Source organism: Nymphaea colorata, chromosome 11 (assembly GCF_008831285.2).
Source record: "Nymphaea colorata isolate Beijing-Zhang1983 chromosome 11, ASM883128v2, whole genome shotgun sequence".
Taxonomy (NCBI): Eukaryota; Viridiplantae; Streptophyta; class Magnoliopsida; order Nymphaeales; family Nymphaeaceae; genus Nymphaea; species Nymphaea colorata.
The window spans coordinates 14,683,435-14,703,622 of NC_045148.1; the positions used below are offsets into that span (position 1 = coordinate 14,683,435).

General features: G+C 40.5%; 4 protein-coding genes across 7 annotated transcripts; 2 read left to right on the forward strand and 2 right to left on the reverse strand.

Moving 5' to 3' along the window:
* Positions 1 to 5: 5 nt before the first annotated feature.
* On the reverse strand, positions 6 to 5,525 carry LOC116264258 (probable translation initiation factor eIF-2B subunit delta). 3 transcript variants are annotated; one of them, XM_031644385.2, is made up of 7 exons: positions 4,378 to 5,525; positions 3,740 to 3,886; positions 3,070 to 3,449; positions 1,918 to 2,662; positions 1,704 to 1,800; positions 1,506 to 1,560; positions 6 to 502 (listed from the first exon to the last, which is right to left on the reverse strand). In XM_031644385.2, exons 1-7 carry the CDS (start codon positions 4,889 to 4,891, stop codon positions 440 to 442), a joined length of 2,001 nt encoding a protein of 666 aa, XP_031500245.1. In that variant the 5' UTR covers positions 4,892 to 5,525; the 3' UTR covers positions 6 to 439. The 3 variants fall into 3 exon arrangements, with proteins under 3 accessions (XP_031500245.1, XP_031500244.1, XP_031500246.1); XM_031644384.2 differs by having other exon boundaries at positions 3,740 to 3,889; positions 4,378 to 5,523; XM_031644386.2 differs by having other exon boundaries at positions 3,749 to 3,889; positions 4,378 to 5,521.
* A 2,057-nt stretch (positions 5,526 to 7,582) lies between these two features.
* On the forward strand, positions 7,583 to 13,815 carry LOC116264949 (uncharacterized). 2 transcript variants are annotated; one of them, XM_031645420.2, is made up of 11 exons: positions 7,583 to 7,938; positions 8,016 to 8,114; positions 8,994 to 9,185; positions 9,388 to 9,476; positions 10,582 to 10,670; positions 10,778 to 10,881; positions 11,008 to 11,116; positions 11,215 to 11,290; positions 11,420 to 11,534; positions 12,030 to 12,561; positions 13,553 to 13,815. In XM_031645420.2, the coding sequence occupies exons 1-11, from the start codon at positions 7,668 to 7,670 to the stop codon at positions 13,677 to 13,679; spliced, it is 1,803 nt and encodes a 600-aa protein (XP_031501280.1). In that variant the 5' UTR covers positions 7,583 to 7,667; the 3' UTR covers positions 13,680 to 13,815. The 2 variants fall into 2 exon arrangements, with proteins under 2 accessions (XP_031501280.1, XP_031501281.1); XM_031645421.2 differs by having other exon boundaries at positions 8,016 to 8,102.
* Positions 13,816 to 14,724: 909 nt separating this feature from the next.
* LOC116264613 (oleosin G-like) lies at positions 14,725 to 15,516 on the forward strand. The gene has a single exon (XM_031644933.2). The coding sequence runs from the start codon at positions 14,768 to 14,770 to the stop codon at positions 15,302 to 15,304; it is 537 nt and encodes a 178-aa protein (XP_031500793.1). The 5' UTR covers positions 14,725 to 14,767; the 3' UTR covers positions 15,305 to 15,516.
* Positions 15,517 to 18,335: 2,819 nt separating this feature from the next.
* LOC116264703 (uncharacterized) lies at positions 18,336 to 19,268 on the reverse strand. The gene has a single exon (XM_031645052.2). It carries the CDS (start codon positions 19,254 to 19,256, stop codon positions 18,657 to 18,659), a length of 600 nt encoding a protein of 199 aa, XP_031500912.1. The 5' UTR covers positions 19,257 to 19,268; the 3' UTR covers positions 18,336 to 18,656.
* Positions 19,269 to 20,188: the final 920 nt, after the last annotated feature.

Sequence of the window (20,188 nt, forward strand, 5' to 3'; positions counted from 1 at the left end):
CAAAATTGAACAATACAGTAATGCCAAAATATATTTCTGTGTCATCCCGAAACACCGATTTGGAAAAAAAAAAAAAAACCTCCAAATGTTCAAAATCTAAGGAATAAGATGACAAACTCTAAAAACCGCAAACCCAAGATAGGGTGAAAACCCACCACTTCAAATTGGGTTATTTTGTGCAAGTTATGGATCTTTGGACAGGAAAAAGTACATGATTATTCAGTGTATCAAAAAGTGAGAGGGACAACCCAACCAGCGGCTATTATAAAACAAAATTGTCTGGCCTCTCCACATGAATGCTTGGTTCTCCAGGTCTAACGATATGTTGATGCTGAAGACGCCAATGTGCCATCTTAGACGCAGCCTGTGCCTTTAAATCAAGGAGACATGCAGATTGAATCACCACGCGTTTGACGTCATCTTTTTAGAAGATGCATATCTATATCAAAGAACGCGATCCACCATACTCCCTCACAATGACTGGCACACTAGTTGGTGGAATCTGCAGAGAAAAGAATCGCACCAACTCACATTTTCATGAAAAAGAAAGATAATGACAAGCAGAACTATATAGAGACAATGTCACGCTTAAAAAAGACTAGAAGTGCCTAGAAAACTAACGCACATCTTTCTAGTTTACCTCTTCTGCACATGAACAGTTTAAACACTAGCATTACATGGGAAGTTAAACAAGCCCACTAACAAAGACAGAGAAAACGAATAGCATTTGGTGTCACATAGGAGCTTTTTTAACGCAAACCTTTCCACCAGAAGGAAACAGGTTGAGGAAGGAAGAGAGGTCAGAAGCGGTATGAGGTGCCCTTTTACTATTTGTATATATCCACAAGGTGTGTCACACGATTCACCTTGTGATCTAAATTCAGCATCTCTGTACCACGATATTCCAGACAGTTTGTATCCAAATAGCAAAGACAACAATCGGCACGGGTGAACAAGAATTTTGAGACAAACTGCGAGCTCACCAGCAACCAACGCTTGGTAGGAAAACCAACAAGCCCCCACAGAGATCATAAACAGGATTTTGAGACAAACTGTGAGCTCACCAGCAACCAAGGCTTGGTAGGAAAACCAACAAGGCACAAAGATCATAAATAGCATACTTCTGCAACAGCTTGTTAGTCTCCGGGTACTGGTCAAGGGTCGGGTCCATTGGACTGAACCGGGGATGGTTATAAATAAGGAATGGGTGCTTAAATGGGGAATATCGTAGGATTTAGAGGGTGTTTCCTCTGGGAGGAAGAAACCCTAATCTGGTATTAGGGTGTGTGTGTGTGTGTTCTCTTAGAGTTTCTATGGTTCAGGCTGAAGCAGGATAACAGAGGCTATCACAACTCATAGCTAATCTGGATCCAAACAATCCAGGTCCTAGAATCACGTGACATTAAAAAAAAATAATAATTAGCTAATCAATGGTTGCTATATTCCCATTTTTTAGTACATGTATGATGAAGTTTGGAGACCATAAAAACAATCACATTGCTCACCATCCCATAATCCGTGATTATCATTGATACATAATCTGCAGGAGTTGCATCATAACTGCATCACAATGCACCAGAATCAATGAAGATCCAATGGAAAAAAAGCTAAAGAACTAACAGCTAGAACAAACAACTAAAAAACTAGCAACTAGGGAAGGGGAAAAAACACTTTTCAAGGTTGCCATGTTTCCAACTACATACATCAGATTCAGGAGATGCAAATTTTCCTTATCAGCCCAGTTGTCCAAATGGTTCAACTCCTTTCTTCCAGAAACCTTCGAGATTGCATCTGGATCGCCTGAAGAAAAACCAAAAGAGAGCTAAGTTCTTGAACTTGCATGCGGTACAGGTCAAAGTCAAACTAACTACAATTAACATAACAAAAGATAAAGCAAACCAAATCAAACTTGCCTACCAAGTTCATTAGAGCATATAGAGTCAAGCTGGACTCTTTCATGGAACTTATAAGCTTCACAACATATCAACACAGGAACTCGAAAAGCGTGAGCCACCATGGCGACACATGCTGTTCCAACCCTTGAGTAAACAATTCCATTTGACAACACTGAAGCCGCTCCTAGAAAGACCCTCGTTACTTCATGCATAACATAGGAAATTGCATTTATATGGGTATAGGTACAGCTGATGCCCTTTGCCAGCAAACGTCCAAGTAATTTCTGGCCTTCATGCTTCGGACGTGAATCCACTACCACAACACGAAACTTTTTACCAAGTTCATGAGCATATTCTAATATCATTTCAACAACACAGGCTGAGCCATATGTTAGTAAGACATCTCCATCCCTGATCTTGGTTACTGCATGCCTGACAATCACCTTATCAGCAAGTATTATCTTTTCATTGATGAAACGGTTAATATCTGACTGCAGCGTAGATTTTGCTTCTGACTCTGTCAGCGTCAATGACAGCTTAGATATCCGATCCTTGAGAAACCTAATGGCATTCCCCATGCTTATTGAAAGTGGCCTACAAGATATGAGAAAGCTAACATAACTGTTGATTTTGGCAGTTAAATCTCGCACCAAAGCTTTCTCCGATGGTGTTTTATAGTCCTTGATGGCTTCTTGAAATGCTGAAAGCATTGCTACACAACGTGCATTACCACCGGCAATATCACCAGACAGATATTGCAAGCCTACCTGAAAATTGTTTAAGGAGAGTTGCACTATCAGTATATTTATCTAGGAACATGAAAGAGAGTCACCCTGGCAATAACTAGAAATGAAATTCATGCAGAAGAACCACTGTGTCATGTTTAGAAACACATGGATGTCCTCCCCATATAAACACATGGATGTCCTCCCCATATGACGCATAGGCTGTTCTACATGCAGCTCAAGTACAAGCTTATCTAGTGATTCACGAAAACTGCAATTTGACACAGTTTCCACTAGCAGCACCAGAAACTGATAAGCTATCAAAATGGCAATTACAATAATAACGATATAAATGGTCACATGATGAAGAAACATCTTTATTGCTTGACTAATTGCTGTAGATAGAGACATAAGGGTGTAACCATATTTTACATAAAATACAATGGCACCTTGTATACTGCAGGATGAGGATGCATTTGATGGCCATGATCAGAGTGAAAAAATTTGGCTTCAAGATCAGGAAGCAGAGTTCCATGGACATATTGAGGTAGATGTCTAAACAACTCCACTCGGTTTCTACTTTCTGTCTGTTTTACTAGCGCTCTCTTTTTGGCCTTTTCGACCCGTTGTGTATCATCAAACTGCATCCTTGGGGGAGGAACATCTTTCTTTTTCTCCTTCTCAGGGAGCCGGTCAGGAGCCTTTCTATCTGAGGTTGCAGCAGCACCTCCTGTAGATGCTCCATCTTTCTTTTTTGAGGGTGGTGGTGATTTAACATCTTTAGATGGTTTTGCCCCTGTAGGTGCTCCACCACCTGCTGTGTTTCCACCTACAACAGCATCAAGTAACAAGTAAGAAGACAGTTTGATCGAACAAATCTAGTAACCAATTGACCTCCCAGCAACACATTTCGCAGTTTAGGTAATTGCAGACATCCTTTGATGACCTTGTATTAACAAATTTCTCAACACAATGCTGACCATGATTTGATAGCTGTTTCAAGGTGCCTCCTGCAATGATCTATGGCATGCATGTTTCCAGTCCCTCTTCCACTAGTACTTTCGGCTAGATTGATAAGTACATAAGTTCAACACAAATAAATTAAAACTGAAAACATACGATTTATACCTGTCTCTTTTGCCGCAGCCTTTGCTGCTCGTTGGGCCTCCTGAAGTGCACGCCTCTCTGCTTTAGAAGTCCTCTCTTTTAAAGGCTTTGAATTTGTAGCGTTGCCTCTTTCTGACTCTTTTGAGTCTTCAATAACCACTTCTGACAAGAAAATAAGTTATCAATGATTTCCTGCCTTACAAACCAAAAAAATATCAAAGACACATATTCAAAAATATGAAGATAATTTCATCTACACATTTTACTGAATCAGAGAACCACCAAAAAAGGCACCAGGCTTGTAACTTATCACAGTCCAACTTCTTACAATCCACCAGACTAAAGATGTGCAGTTTTAAATCGAATTATGCATGTAGCTCAAAAACTTCGCGCTAAATTCAGAGCCTGCTCAATGAACTACACATGCACTAGTAACAGCTTCTGAGACTCAGACCAAATAAATTGAGCCTCTCTATTTCTATTGTCGCTCAATGTCAAATATAAGGAACGTAATAACCCATCAAAGTCTATACACATCGTAGAAACTTGAATACCAACTTCGGACTTTCAATGTCTTTAAGATGTGCGGCAATATCTAACTCAAAAAGTAATGTCGCGAATCAAGAACCAAGAAATTTGCATACGGACACCTGAAGATGGCTTCACCGTCGAAACAGTAGCCAATTTTCCGTGTTCAGGAAACCCAGATGCCGGAAGAGAAGCGGAACGCTGAACGAAATCTTCCATCTTCCCAGCCCCACCAACACTAGTAGACACCGTTCTAGAGACCCAGCCGGGCGAATCAGAGAAATCGACGGATGTAACACTCTCAATTCTTCTCGACGGAGAAGGCACCGGCGACGTGCCTAAAACATTGTCCGACGGGTTGTAGCTTCCCACAGGCGCATTGCAGCTCAGCCTCCGGAGAGGAGAAGATAGGACTGGAACAGGGGCCGCCCGCATTGCTTCCACCGGGTGCCGAGGAGGTGGGATCATCACAGGAGAAAGCGAATTCCCGACCGGAGACATAACAGCGATCGAAGGGGACTCTCCCTCCGTTATGGCATCATCCAGGGTGGAGTGCATCTGTTCGGAAGCCGTCACGAACCCAACATGCCGCACCTTTGGGTCAATCACTGCCCTGGAAACTCTTCTGGAATCCATGGAGGAAAACTCTATTTACGCTTCAAACCACTAACACCAAAAGGGTTCTCTCCACAGGCATGTCTACAGACAAAAATCCACCGCAAGACCCTAAATTTTAGCAGCGCGCAACCGCAAAACAACCGCCCAAACCATGGACCCGAAAATCCAGAGTTGTCAATGGGGGGTCCACAGAGACCGGAGAGATGTCGAAAGAGTGCTAGGGTTTGGAGAATAGTCGTAACGAACAAAGAATCACGATTTGGGTCGGAAGGGAATGGGATAAGGTTTACGCAGACGGACACCAGAGAGTGAAATTTCTTTGAATTTCCTGTCTCTTCAACGCCCGCCGCAGCAGGCAGCAAGACGCAGGACCTCTCACCGTCTCCACCGCAGCACAGACGCTGGAAGGTTGTGTTCTCTCTCTCTCTCGCTCGCTCGCGCGCGCGCCCCGCCGCCGATAGGTAAAACCCCCTCTCCCCGTTGCTTCTGACTGGGAATGCGATATATTTGAGCTAGAATCGAAGAACTCTCGCCTCGTTAGTTTTTCGGCTCTGTCATTGTCCTTCACCCTTCCTTTTAGAAGAATGCCAGAAGAAGCAATGGTGGGGTGTTCATTTTAATGTACAAAGAACAATCTGGTATTTTTCTTGATTCCGGCTGTTGGGTAGCAGGAGAAGTGTGTTTTTGTCTGATATATAGAAAACTTTTCTCTTGATTTTTATCCATGGATTTTTGTCGGTAGCCATCAAATGCCACTTTACTGGATCTTCCTGATTGATGGTTAGAGGAGATCTCATTTTTTCTCTGGTTATTGAAAAACAAGTAGGGTGTTTACTTATTGCCATCTAAACTATGGTCTTAATTCAGCTACGTGATATTAATAGTTCTAATTATCATTAAAGATCTCCCTAACCTTTAATTGCCTACTCTTCACCAACTTTAGCGAAGTCTTCACCCATCCAGAGTTCAATTTCAGCTAAGTTTTCACTCATTCAAAGTTCAGTTTTGTCGAAATGGGAGCAAAAATCGACCTTCTTAAAATGTCAGGGATAGCTTTTGGCTTGTTATGAAGGCTTGTAAAGTGGAAATCGACTCCCAACCATCATTTTTCTTACTTGGAGAAACGTGCAGTGCTAAGGTTTTGTAGTTGTTCTTGGTATAAATTGTCATTTACTATGCACATATAACTTGCAGTTGTAATTCAATTAATGTTTGGGTTAGAACTAGACATATTGTAGACGGTGCAAGTGTGCATTGGTGTTGTATCACGTTGTAATGCCTCATGCATTTGTCACTAATGAACGCTGCATCAAGTGCTCAATGCAACGATTATATTGATGCATTCTCTACTGACTCGTCATTCTCGAAATTGTGGTAGTGCATAAAAAATCTGCTGCTAAAAGTTTGGCTTGGTGTTTCCACTTTGCTTCATGTGAATACACCTTTCCGATTGAACAACTGGATCTGCAGGCAGAAAAAGCTTGTTGTAGATGCATAACTTCATTTGTTATGCAATTGCAATTTTCATGAATAGACCGATTATCGAAGAAGTTGATAAACATTAGGTTTTCATCACCTTTCTAGTTGAGACAAAAGAAAAAGTAACATATGCCAACACACTTGGCGTCTTAGACAGACTCTGCGTTATTTGGGTGTCCTAAACTCCCATTTAAAGTTCTATTACACATACATTTAGTTGAAATTTGCTTGTAATAACATGATATTTTTCAGGATAAAGGTTTTTACTTGTTTTTAAGATTCATGATTTGCATAAGAAATATATTTCTCACAATGTCCAATAATTAATTAATTTTTTTAAGATTGTTATGACAAAACCAAGCAAGCAAGGTTTTGGTTTTGTTCGAGACACAAGGAAAAAGAAAATGAAGGTCCTTCTCAAGATAGTTGAGTTGAAGGATTAGTTGAAGACTTGAATTGGCGTGTGCGTGTGCGAGAGAGGATGAAGTGTTAGGAACAACACACAAAATTCTCCTCTTTCACTCTCAAGAGGGGGTTAGAAGCAACAAAGAAGAACACAAAGATTTACGTTGTTCGAAGCAATAATCTCCTACGTTCACGGTCGTACAGATATTTCACTATTTACTTTTAGATGAATACATACACTTTTAGATAAAAGACCAAAAAAGAAACGGCAGTCCCCCTCACAACATAAGGATTAGGGCAAACCCGTATTTGTACAAAATGCATATGAGTGTCCAGTATGAATCAACTTCCATATATCAACATGAATCCACCCTTCAATGCCATTAACAATCGAACACCTACCAAACATTCAAAGCCATTGCTTCAGGTGATGAATGAGTTGGTCGATTCCTGATAGCATCTCAGAGTCGATATGGTAGACACAATTTTGCCGTCAGAAAATATCAGACATAATTTGGAAACAGGACATGCTTATCGCCATTGCTATATTCACAAAGATATTAACGAAATTGATATAATCTGAAAATGCAGACGGCTCCGCTGTTCTGTTACCAAACATGTTTGAACTTTGACATGCTCGTAAAGAGTAATTTCACTTGATATTATTATTTAAAATAACTAGCTATTTTCAGGATCACATCGATGAAGGCTGTTTTTGAAAAATATAAACGGCCATATTATCAGGATAAATTTAAATTTTCGAGAAAATCCCGATATTAATGGCCACAGAGCCATGTAATTTCCCTCGTGACACTATATAATTTCTCCATTTCTCTCTCTCTCTCTCTCCCCCCTCGATGTCTCTCCGTTGATTCTCTCTTGATTCTGCAACTCAGAAGCCTTGTAAAAAATGTCTTCTGTGCAGGCTTCTTCTTCTTCTTTTCTGCTTCTCGACAGGCGGCGAAGAAGTCTAGGGGTTCCTCGATCTTGTAGTTTTAGCGGATGGCTGAACTCCAAGTTTTCTTCTGGTGTTCGTCTTCAGAAAATCAGGCCATTGCGATTCCTTACTTTTGCTCTACACGGTGGAATCGGTTCTTCTTGGTTGCCGTCCGATGGAGGGGCCTCCGACGGCTATGGTGGTTGGTCAGTCAAGGATCCTCTGCTGAAGGAAGCAAATAAAGGTTTCTGTTCTGGCTTTTCTATGGTTGATTTTTGGTGGGGTTTTTTTTTTGGGGTTGATGAATGTGATTTCTTGCAGCGTCGACGAACGTTTCTTACGTGGGAGCTGGCGTTTCGTTGGCAGTGTTTCTTGCCGCGGTTTCTTATTGCTCGGTTTGGGGCAAAAGTATGAATCTTGGTATTTTAGAGTTTCTCCCTGTTTTCCTGATGGCGATATAGTTTTCGTGTTGATTGCACTCAATTCGCTTATTTTTTCCGCTTGGCGGATTACTTGGAACTTGTGATTCTGCAATAGAAGTTGTATCTTCGACAGCAATATCACAATGGGAGGTTCAGAGGAGGAAATGAATGGTGATCTTCTAGTTTGGGCAATTTATGTTTTGATCTTTGTTTTTCTTCTTTGAACATGCACCATTTACTCGGAAAAATTGGTACAAATTAGAGTATTGCACTTGGAGGACAACACACGAAGAGCAACATGTCCCAGCTTTCACATTTTGGGTTACCATGCAAGATACATGCTTCGTTCACATTTTCTCCAAGAACATGGTGCATGTTAACGCGCTTAATTTAGAAGATGTTGAAACGTGTAATTTTCCCATAACCTTCACACAGAATGGGGGAAAGAAAGAAGAAAAACTTGAAGGAAACGTAAGCACTTGCATACGACTGATCTTTCTAAAGAGTTTGAGTGACAGAATGAAGGTTGGTCGTTTTTGGATTGGCATTTGCATTGCTTCATGTATGATGCATTTGCAACTTACTTCTGTATTCTTGATCCTTATATATCTTGAATCTTGTGACCTATCTCTTAGACCATGCCATGGCCAATTTTGGATTATTGACGTTTGAAGCAAGAGAATGCTCTTTTTCCTACTAGCGAGTCCGTCTAGTCTTATAAGATTTACAAATTTGACTTATTAGAATATAGAAGTTTCACAGTACGGAGGGCCTCAAGGTTCAGCTTAGCCGGGGACTTCATGGAGACATATTTCATGCTCTTCTTGTAACTTGGTTCTTTTATTTGCTACGAGTAAATTTCATCAGTTTTCTGCAGGTCCAAGACTTCAGTATACTGGACCATTTCTTGTTGATTGGGTCTTCAGATCAATGAATACCGTGCTTCATGTGCCTACTGAAATGGCCGAATCAGATTCCTCTAATGTAAATCAAGCTGGAGAGACGAACCAGGAAAGTGACACTGGAGTTGCATGCTATGATGGTGAAATTTTGGAAAAGCATGTTTCAGGTATGTCTATGATTTTCAGAAATTTTCTGTCTATGTTTTAATTTTCTGGAGCAAATAATTTATGCATCTTACTAGAAGACAATTTTCAATTATCAACTAGCCCTGGCAGTTGTTTGTATTTTGGTTTTTAGTTCTTTATTTGTTTATAAGAAATACTGATTGTGATGACTATTGATTTCTGAAAGCTCTTTGAACATTTTAGATACAACACCAAAGCCTGAAGTTTTGATAATTCCGGTCCCTCCAGATGCCACTCAACAAGAAGCATTGTCTGTACTCAAGAAGCTGAAGGTTTTGCTCTTGGCATATTTCCATTCGACATTATGATTCTGTTTTCCACTTTTTCCTATGCCTTGAACAAAGTTCTCAATCCCTTATGGATGTATAATTTATATTTGACTATTTGTAACTTGTTTATTGATCTTGATATGATCTTGATGAAATATGTTGCTTGTAAGCTCCATCATCTTCAGCAGTCAACTTCATGGGTAAGGTTATTAATGAGCCTACTTCCCTCCCTTTTTTACTCACTTAACAATACTATGTTCACTATGTTCACATAAAATGAGGTACAGGTATGCAGCCTTGTGCATGTCACAACTTTGCTTTGCAAGATGTGGTTTGTCATAGTTTGGTTCAACCTGTTTCCAGTTTGTGTCTGTCTGACTTAGTTAAGTGATGGTCAGAATCGTCAGATCACTTGGTAGAATGAAGACTTTTTGTGCTTCAGAATAATCATAAACATTTGCCATTTTTAATACTTGCCAGAATGAAGTTGTGATGGGTTAAGAAAAAGTGCCAACTGGTATATTAAAAGTATCACTTATTTTTTTTATTTTAAATTATTGTTTTTTTCATGTGTTTTCGACAAAAATCACACCAAAGTATGGATGATTGTGCTTAGGAGTTAGGATGGAGGTGCTTTTTTTATTCTCCCCTATGCTCTCCTGTTCTTCTTGGTTCTCAGGTAAAAGAAAATTGTTTCTGGCATAAAGCACATTTTGGTAATGCTCCCTTATGGGTTCATGGTTCTCAACTTGTTGAACCAATTGTCATCTGTTGCTATTGGTAAAGAAGTGAACCAGCTGCTTTGTGTGTCCTAAAACTGTATGAAGACCCATGTTAATGTGATGGGACCAAACCTCTTTTCACAATTTATATGCAGCCAAATTTTGTCCTCTTCTACTTTAAAAGTATAAATGTTCAGTGCAACTTTTCGATATTTCTTTTCATCTTATGAAGTCACAGTGCTGATATTGCCTAGTGCCTCTTCAAGAACAAGTATCTCAGCTTATTCTGGGATTTTCAGTATTCTCAGAGATCTTGACAATACAATTTATGGTTGCATTGAAATTTTTATTTTAAATAAGATAATTATTTTTCATTGTTTTTGTAGATTATAGAACAAGACGTGAACCCAACAGACTTGTGTACAAGGAGGGAATATGCAAGATGGTTAGTCAAAGCAAATTCATTCCTGGAAAGGTAATTCCTAGCCAGCAGCAGCAAAAACAGAACTTTGACATGAGAAAACCAGACTAATACGAGCTGGCTGATGTATTTATTATATTCTTTTGCCATACATCTTACAGGAATCCCCAACATCGTATTTCTCCTTCAATTCTTAGTAACGTCTCCTCAACTTATGCATTTCAAGATATTGGATTTGATGACCCTGATTTCTTATATATCCAAGGTAGGAGTTTCTGAATATGAATAGGTAATATGCGACATTGTACTTCACATCGGTGAAACTCTATGTAATGGTATTTCTGAATATCATAACCATCTTTAATCTAAAGAAAATAATTTGTACTGACAGCCCTTGCTGAATCTGGCATTCTACTCAGTCATGTGAGTGCCAAGAGCTTTGGATCCTCGGATGGTGCCAGTGGTGAAGCCCCAACCATTCTGAATTTTTATCCAGAAAGGTACCATTAGACAAATTGCATGTCCATTCAAGAACTATTTTATAATTTGCAATATCATAGATTGAGTGATTAACATTTTGAAAATTTGAATCTGTCAGTTTCTTATCCCGTTTGGATCTTATAAACTGGAAAGCCAAATTGGAGTATTCTTTCTTTGCTGCAACAGACGAAAGGGTATGACTGTTGAAAATAGTTGCTTTCTGTATCATTCATTTCAATTATAGATGAAATATTTACTATACAATTACGAGAATAGTTTTACTTCAAATTGGCTTTTAAAATTCCAACTTGCTTGCAGTCCAGATGTCAAGGAATAAAGTGAATTTTATTGATATCACATCAGTTGATCAAGAAGAATTTCAAGAGTTCATCCTCGACATGCAGGCTGGTGATAAGAGTATAGCAAGAAAAGTTTTTGGTCTCTCTCTCTCTCTCTCTCTCTTCTCTCTCCCTCTCTCTGTCTGTCTTTCACATTTCGCTTGTGGGTGAAACTGCTAGGGCAGCAACCTTATACCACTTTCTTCAAAGTTCGTTGCAAAGGAATGCTTGAGATATACACAATACAAAAAACCAGAAATGCTAGAGCTTATTAAACCCAATGCCATTAGACATTAACAACTTTAATCTTTTTGTTGCCATTGACAAGTATGAGGTGCTTATTTCAAGAGAACATTTGAATGCAAGGTAAAAAATTAGCTCATCCCATGTCCATAAATCTGAGGATGGTAGTTCTTACCTGTTCTTTATAATTGGAAAAATATCAAAAAAGTACTTAGTTGGGGGCACGCTGTCTTACAGATGCACAAGCACTATGTGCTTTCAGATGGGAATAGAAAGTTTACTGCAAAATGTTGGATATAGCAAGAGACTAGTTGATTTTATGTCTTCTCAAGTTAATGAAATTTTTATGTAGGGTATAGCAAGCGATTTCAGCCTGACAAACCTGTTACCAAAGCTCAAGCTGCAGTAGCATTGATCAGTGGGAGGATGTCAGATGCAATTCATGTGGAGTTATCAAGGCTTGAATCTGAGAGGTTGTCAATGGAGGCTGAATCGCAGGAAATCAGGTCCGAGTTGATGCTCAAGGGTGACATAGAGAGATTTTGGGAAGAAAAGATATCTCAAGAAAAAACTAGAGGTGCTATTGTGGACAGGCATTTGATGGAAGTCATGGCTGCATTGCAAGAGGAGAAAAGGGATCAAGATGAATGTTGGCCTGAATTCCTCAAGGAACAAGCTGCATTAGACTGCCAACAGAAATTGTTGGCCAATCTCAAGGTAGAAGTGGATGATATGTCTAACATGCTTATGTCAGAGAAGGAGAAATTTCTTATAGAGCAGAGAAATTTAGAAGAGAGATTTGCTGAATCTCTTGCAAGAAAAGAAGCAGTAGTTGAAGCAAAATCTGTTCTGGAGGCTGAGATTGAAGCTGTCAGGATATTCAGGTAAGACTTTTGCTATACTAAATATCTATTGTAGCTAAGGATTAATTTTGATCAGTAAATCCATTTGCAGCCCCTAGGTCTATTCATCATGGCTTTGTTACCCCATGGTTGGGTCTCGATTGCGGTGTTGATAGCATTGGTTGGGACTAAAATCAACCTGGGAGCTATAGCATGTCTGAATTTATGGTTGCTACACCAATTACTGTATTTTTAATGCCTGAAGGCTTTGGACATGCTCTGCAGTAGTATGACTTTTTTGCTATGGTCCAAATTATTCTCAGGATTGACTTGCCCTTTTTAATCACCAAAAGTGAGCTCTCTTTTTGTTAGTGTCCTGCGATGTACTGAGCGACTAGTTTTTTCATTCTGAAAACATGGTTCCTGCTACCTAATTTTAGAACAATGATATGAAAAAGTAGATCTTCATTTCCCAAGCTATAGCAAAAAATTCAGGTAATCTGCTGTTAGCATAGAAAGTTGAGGTGAGTTTAGGGAAAGAAGGTACATTCCTTGCGGTAGTGGTTCATCAAACTAGTAACTGCAAAACATATCACCTTTTCCTCCACTTCCGTTGATTGTAAGACCTAGAGTTCAGGAGAAGAGTAGTTGATGGACGATCATCTGTAATTGGGGAGCGAACGCATGGATGCAGAGTTCAGGAGAACAATGGTTGGGTAGGAAAATCTTCTGGAAGCACAATTCATTCTGTCAGTTAGGAAATCACATATGATACATATGCTATGTTGACTATTGTGCTAATCCTGAGACCTATTCTCATGTTTGAGTTCCACTATCATCAAGTGAATCGGTGAACTAAGGTTAAAGATTTCCAGTTTCTCAAGACATCTTCGCAATGGTCGCCACCTTATCAAGATGGTGCTTTTAGTAGTTCTTTTGGGCTTTTATTTGATTGAACTTCTAAATTATGTGAAAACAAACTTTTAGACATCCTGAAGTTATGTTTGCAATTGGCCTCATGTTCTTCATCTAGAAATTGGGTCGAAGATGAAGCCAGGCGAAATCAGAGGCGTTCCAGAGTTCTGGAGGATGCTCGGAGAAGGTGGTGCGCGGGTGACTCTAGGGAATACAATGGATCAACAGAAAATGGAGTGGTGTAAAACTGAGTTGCTGCCCCTTTTTTCTCCCGCGTTCATTGTAAGAAGTTTCACTTCATGTTTCATCTTCCAGTAATCAGTGTGTAGTTTTCGTTGCAGTTTTTAAATGATTAAATAACAAGGCCATTTTGAACGAGTATGTTTCCTTGCTACTGCAATTGGAATCCGGTGGTATCCAAACGTGTTCGGACTACTGTAAAGCGATTTGTATCTTCGCTTCCCTTGTATGTCTACTGTTTCTTATAAATCGTCACGCTTCAAAAAATTTTAGTCATTATTAAACCGAGTTTCGTTTCTAAGTTAAATGACAAGCTTTTAAAAATAGGTGTTGGGGTTATGTCGATCTTTCAAAAGCAAAATAATGTCAAAATCTAGTGACAACTTAGAGACATGTCTAGTTTATAAAGAACTTAGACGTATCGTACTAAAACAAACAGCTTTATAAGATTATATGTACTCGGAGAGGAACATCTTCAACTAAACAAACTAATTGCACCCAAAACGCATTGGGTATTCGTGGCATTACAACAAGAACTCGGTTGGCACAATCACCCACACCGAGTGTAGAAGCGTCGCCCAAGATTCTCAGGGGTCAATGCCGATACGCAGGTCGGGTGTCCAATTTGAGATGCGCTTCCGTCGTCATCATCCCCACTGAACTTTCTGATCTATGAAATATTTTAAATGAACAGTTCTCTAGGAAATATCCACTTTCTGGCACAATTCTAAACATTCTAGTTACTAAATGATCCCTTGTTGATGTTCTCCATTTAAAGTTCGCTCCGTGAATATATATATATATATATATACTTTTATTTTAAGTTATTATAATGAAACAATGACCAGAAAGAAACCGTCGCCAAAAAAAGGAGATCGATTTTCTCCGCCGTCAATGCAGCTACTACACTTGGTTACTTGCATGTGAGGACGATGAACGAATTTCTCACACGTGTCATCGTCACGTGTCACTTTTCCTTGAGACAGTCCGCTGTCTGTCTCCTATTACCATGCTAAAAACAATTATGTACGAAGGACCAGCCACAGAAAGAAAACCAGTTCCATCGCGAGAGAGAGAGAGAGAGAGAGAGAGGATGGCGGATCGTCATTCGACCACCCAGGGATCCCAGCAGAGAGCCACCAGGACCGGCGGTGATGGTCCAGTGACTGGTGGTGGTGGTGGCGGTGGAGGTGGAGGTGGTGTGTCAGCCATGCTGAGCAAGCTCCAAGGCCAGGCCCCTAATTCCACCCAATTCATTAGCTTCCTCGCCTTGGTGATATCGGGAGGCATCCTCCTGCTCCTGACGGGCCTGACCTTAACGGCCACCGTCTTGGCCTTGATCGTCTTCACGCCTCTCCTGCTGCTGACCAGCCCGATCTGGGTGCCTGCTGGGACCCTTTTCCTCTTCGCCATGGCCGGGTTCCTGGCAGTCTGCGGGTTCGGTGTGGCCGCCTTGGGCGGAGGGACTTGGATGTACAAATACTTCAGGGGCCGCCACCCGCCGGGGTCTGATCGCGTTGATTACGCGCGCAGCCGGATCGCCGACACGGCCAGCCATTTTAGGGACTACGCCAGGGAGTATGGAGGGTACATTCAGAGCAGGGTCAAGGATGCAGCTCCTGGTGCGTGATACCCTTCAGGCCCATCGCGTCGTAGGTCAGTAAGCAAGTCATATCATGGGAATATGAAAATTTGGAAACTTGGACGTGTTTCGATCTGTATTGAAAGAATATGCGCGGTTTGTTTGTTGATTTTGCTTTGTGTTTTCTCGGTCAGGTGAAGTATGGTTTTCATGGGAAACAGAAAAGCTAAATTTTCAATCGATCTGTTTTCTTTTCTTCCTTTGTGGGGATCTTTGTGTGGGTTGAGATTTTTTGGGGCCGGATTTCAGGTTTATCTGTTTAATCACGTTGCCATAGCTTTGATATCTGGCAACTCGAAGACGAACACCCACAATTTGAAATTGGTAAACAAGTTTACGATTGGAAACTAAACAAACAGCTTTGTAAGATTTTCACAATTATATACGTGCGTATAAATGCCTGCATGCAACAGACAAACAATTTGTAGATTGGATGTGATTATCCCCTGCGAGTTTGAGAGTTTACATATTGTTTTTATTTTAATTGGTCGAGCTAATCCGGGTTTACGTAGGTTAGACTTATATATAAACGTGGATCTATTACTACAAATGGATCGAAGTTCAATGGATAATTGAAATTTCTCCAGGCTCTTCCGTCTAACACTAGCTGATGTAGGTTTTGATTCAGCTTTGTATCAGCTCATTCGTTAATAAAGTAGTAAGAATAGTTTTCTATTTGGCGAACGAATGAAAAACCCCAGCACGTATTGGCAGATACGGCGTTTCAGTTTACGTCACTGATGCTACATTGAGATTCGTGGGAGATGTATATTTTACTGCTAGATGGAAGGCTGACAGAAATCTTTGCTAGTTTTTGTCGTGGGAGATGTATATTTTACTGCTAGTTGGAAGGCTGACAGAAATCTTTGCTATTTTTTATCTTTCTTAAGATGAAAATAAGAAATCAAGAGAGAGAAACAACAAGAAAAAGAAGATGGGACAGGGACACTAGTATTAATTAACAATTTTTTTCTTTTTAGCCATCTATTTTGAACATCAATGATTATTCTTTACAGTTATCTGTTTATATATATATATATATATATATATATATATATATATATGTAGTGATTGGTAAAAATCATAAAGGCAACAATAAGGACAAAAAAACAGACGACAGTTATCTGTTTATATATATATATATATATATATATAGTGATTGGTAGAAATCATACAGGCACCAATAAGGAAGGAACAAAAAAACAGACTTATTGCACTTAAAACCATACCCGTTTGTTTTTCCTTATCAATAGGCCGTAAAATGTATATTAATCATAACGCAAAATAAATATTATATGTTAAGTTGATCAATATTTATGTTCATAGTGTTTTTATAATAAAAAGAAATTAGATTAATAGTGCTTTTTATGATAAACAGAATTAATTATTAAGGGTTGATTGTGTTTTTATAATAAACAAAACTGAGGTGTTTTTATAATAAACAAAACTTATGTTAATAGTGTTTTTATAATAAACAAAAATTAATGACTCTGCAAAATATATATTAAGTTGATTGAGTTTAGTCGGAGCGGGTCAAATCGTGGGTCGGGCCAAGAGATGGGTCGGGCTAAGAGAAGCGACGGGTAGGGCCGAGGAGCGGGTCAAATCGTGGGTCGGGCCAAGAGATGGGTTGGGCTAAGAGAAGCGACGGGTAGGGGAGGAGCGACGGGTTGAGTTAAACTAAAAAAAATTTGATTTTTTAAATATAATTTTCTTGGGCTATGCGACCCCCCTCCCTCTAGTTCATAATGTTTCGATAATAAACAAAAATTAGGTTAATAATGTTTTTATAATAAACAAAATGAATTTAATAAAGGTTAATAGTGTTTTTATGATAAACGAAACTCTAACAGCATTTTGATGATAGCAAAACCAATATTTTCCATAAAAACAACTTCATGTTTTATATCAAATCAGGCAAATTCTTGTGGTCTTCCCCATCATTCTTTTTCCTTAGAGCTTTCTGCCTACGTTCAAAATTGCAAAGTCTGCAACACGATGTAGGCAAGCGGGAGAAGCTAGCTGTGCCTTCAGTTGAGAGGCCGAAGCCGAAGCTTCCTCCTATTCTCTATTCTCCCTACTCCGAGACAATCCCACCGGCCGGGCGAGAGGCCGAAGCTTCTCCCCTTCCTTCTCCGAAGCACCAACAAAATTTTAGTCCAATGCCTTTATCCTGCATGACGAAACTTCTTTACTCAAATACACTCTCGGCTCTGTTTCGCTAAGATTCTACAGTTGAACGAGTACTTTTTCAAATGATAAATAATTTACTTTTCTACTTTAGACATTGCGTCAATCTGGTAGACTTTTAGATAGAAGGAACTTTATTTTTCCAGTTACACAGTTTCTTCTGCCATCCTTATCAAGTATATATATATATATATATAAATTAAAATTCTAAAACAAACGTTATGTTATTGGCAATGTCGACGCTACTCAGGTTTGAAATGGCTACATTTTTCCAAACCAATCACTATGTCAAAGCAGCGTTGACGTCAACACAGGTATCAAATATATTATTGTTATTATTTTTTCTTTCGGAAGAAAAATTGGGCTCAGTTTGGGATTAGGATGGAAAACTTTGCATTTGAGAAGAACTTGGTCAAATAAATTTAGTGCTGCATAGATTAAAAAAATTAACATTTGGCTCTCTTTTGCTTGTGTGCGCTTTAAGTCTTGAGTTTGGTGACTGAAATCCCATATAAAGAGTACAAAAAATGCAGAGAATTGGTGATCTACCGAACTTTGTTATGTAAGACCAATCTATGTACTTAGCGGATCCAAATGCAAATCGGACACAAGATTGAGCACAAATCACTTTTGAAAAATAGGAACTTTGAGTATAAGAAAACGAGCGTTAGGGGGATAACATAGGTAGTCAATGGGCTGCATGATTAAAACATGGCATCAGTTTGGTTCTCGATGTCGGTTTTCATGAGCACTATGCTTCGGAACAATTATTTGGTTTTCGATGTCGGTTTTCATGAGCACTATGCTTCGAAATAATTAGTTGGCGAAAGAAACCGAAGGAAACAAACTTTTACTCCCTCTCAACATAGATCTTTGTACAAACCTGCTCTTCCACAATAACAGTGATAAGAAAAACAAAAACACCACAAGCTTTTGAGAGTTCACGGCCAAAGCTAAATGATCTCCACTGTGAATCGAAAATGACCAATCTGTCCCTTGATTCTAGCACGGCAGTGCATTGAAGGACCATGGAGTTTGGACGCATTACGTCCTTCGAAGAGATAAGAAAAGGCCAATTTCGTCCATCGACAACTCCACCGGCCTCTCAATGCTCTCATGCGTAGCAGCCAAAAGTGTCGCCGGCGGCCAGCTAACTCGACGATTCTCGGGTTACGACCACGGGGAAAGTGAAGTTGGCCAAGGGGCTGCTGCCGCGCGGTGACTTGGGCGGGAACTTCGGTAGCCGTTTGCCCCTTTCATCGTAGTAGATGACGCCGGAGAAGTCCGGCGGTTGGCACCGTTCTCCCATAAGGATCGTGCGCTTCCACACGCCGTCGGCTTCCTCGTCGTCGGATGGAGCTCCGGCTCCGGCTCCGACTTTGGCCTTCTCCTGCTCAGCGGCCTTCTTCGCATGAAACATGGGGAGGGCCTTGTTGCTCACCGTGGCCAGCAGTGCCTTGGGCGAAGCGAGGGGCGACCTCGGAGCGAACTTCAACTCGGGCTCATCCCATGGCTCGTAGGGGACAGCTTTCCGGCCGACCCTCAGTGGTGACCGCGGCGGAGTCATCATCATCTTCGTCTCCATCGGCTTGACTTCATGGCTGTTGGTGTTGGAAACGACCTGCTTGGCAGGCCTCGTTCGGTGGTGCTTGGCGCACAGAGCGACCAGAGCGCAGACGGAGATGAACAAGCCGATCGCCAAGGGCGCGCCTCTTAGATCGTCGACTCCCGCTGGCATCGACCTCACCATGTTTGCGACAGAGACTTTCGAACACCCTCGCTCTAGCGGGACGCCACTTTATATAGCCAGGATGGACCCGGTGTGTCCGGTTAACTTGGCGCGTCTACTGGCAATTGTCCGTCTCTAAGGAGCGAGACTTTTGACCTTCTCATTCCCAGCCTCTATCTCACCCAGCCTACATGGTTCGGTATCTCGGACCCACTTTGACTCGCTCTCTGTCACTCTCGGGGTCAGTCTCTCAGACCCCCACTTCAGAGGCGAGCCCAGCGCAAGTTGGTCCGAGCTTTTTGTTTCGCTAACATGAGAACGAGGGCTTGGGCGCGACCAGGTATCATTTGGTAGTGGTCCTTGTGAGAAACCTAGCCTGACCCACCCACCGAATGCTAGCTTGGTCGACGAAGTCAACACCAAACTCGGGTGCTTTTAGAGATTCTCGTGATCGTAGCTTTGACCGAGTAGTAGCCGGTTTGTTGTTGGCCGGTTCCGGGAAACAGCAGCAAAGCTACAAACCGGGGTCTTGCGTCCACACCAGCCAAGTTAATCGTTTTAATCAAGTTTTATCAGAAGCTTAATTATTTATTTTGGACCTTGCTCTTTCCATGTTTCCAACAGCTTAATCATTTAAAATGAAAAAAACAGCATCTGGCGAGAAGACTGTGTATTGCGTTGAGGCCTCTAAATGGGTTTTTAAAATTAAAATAAATAATCCTACAAAAAGCACCTCAGTCATTGCTATTTACCTGAAGGTTCAGCACTTTTTTTTGTTATTCCATTTGAAATCACAGATAATACTTGGAAGATAACAGATTAAACAATAAAATTCATGCTCGTAAAAAGTGTTTTTCAACACATTCTCTCTCTCTCTCATCCACTCTATCAATCTTGTCATGCACCTTTAGCCTTCCAAAATTCAACGGCAGAGCCAAAAAATTTAATATAGG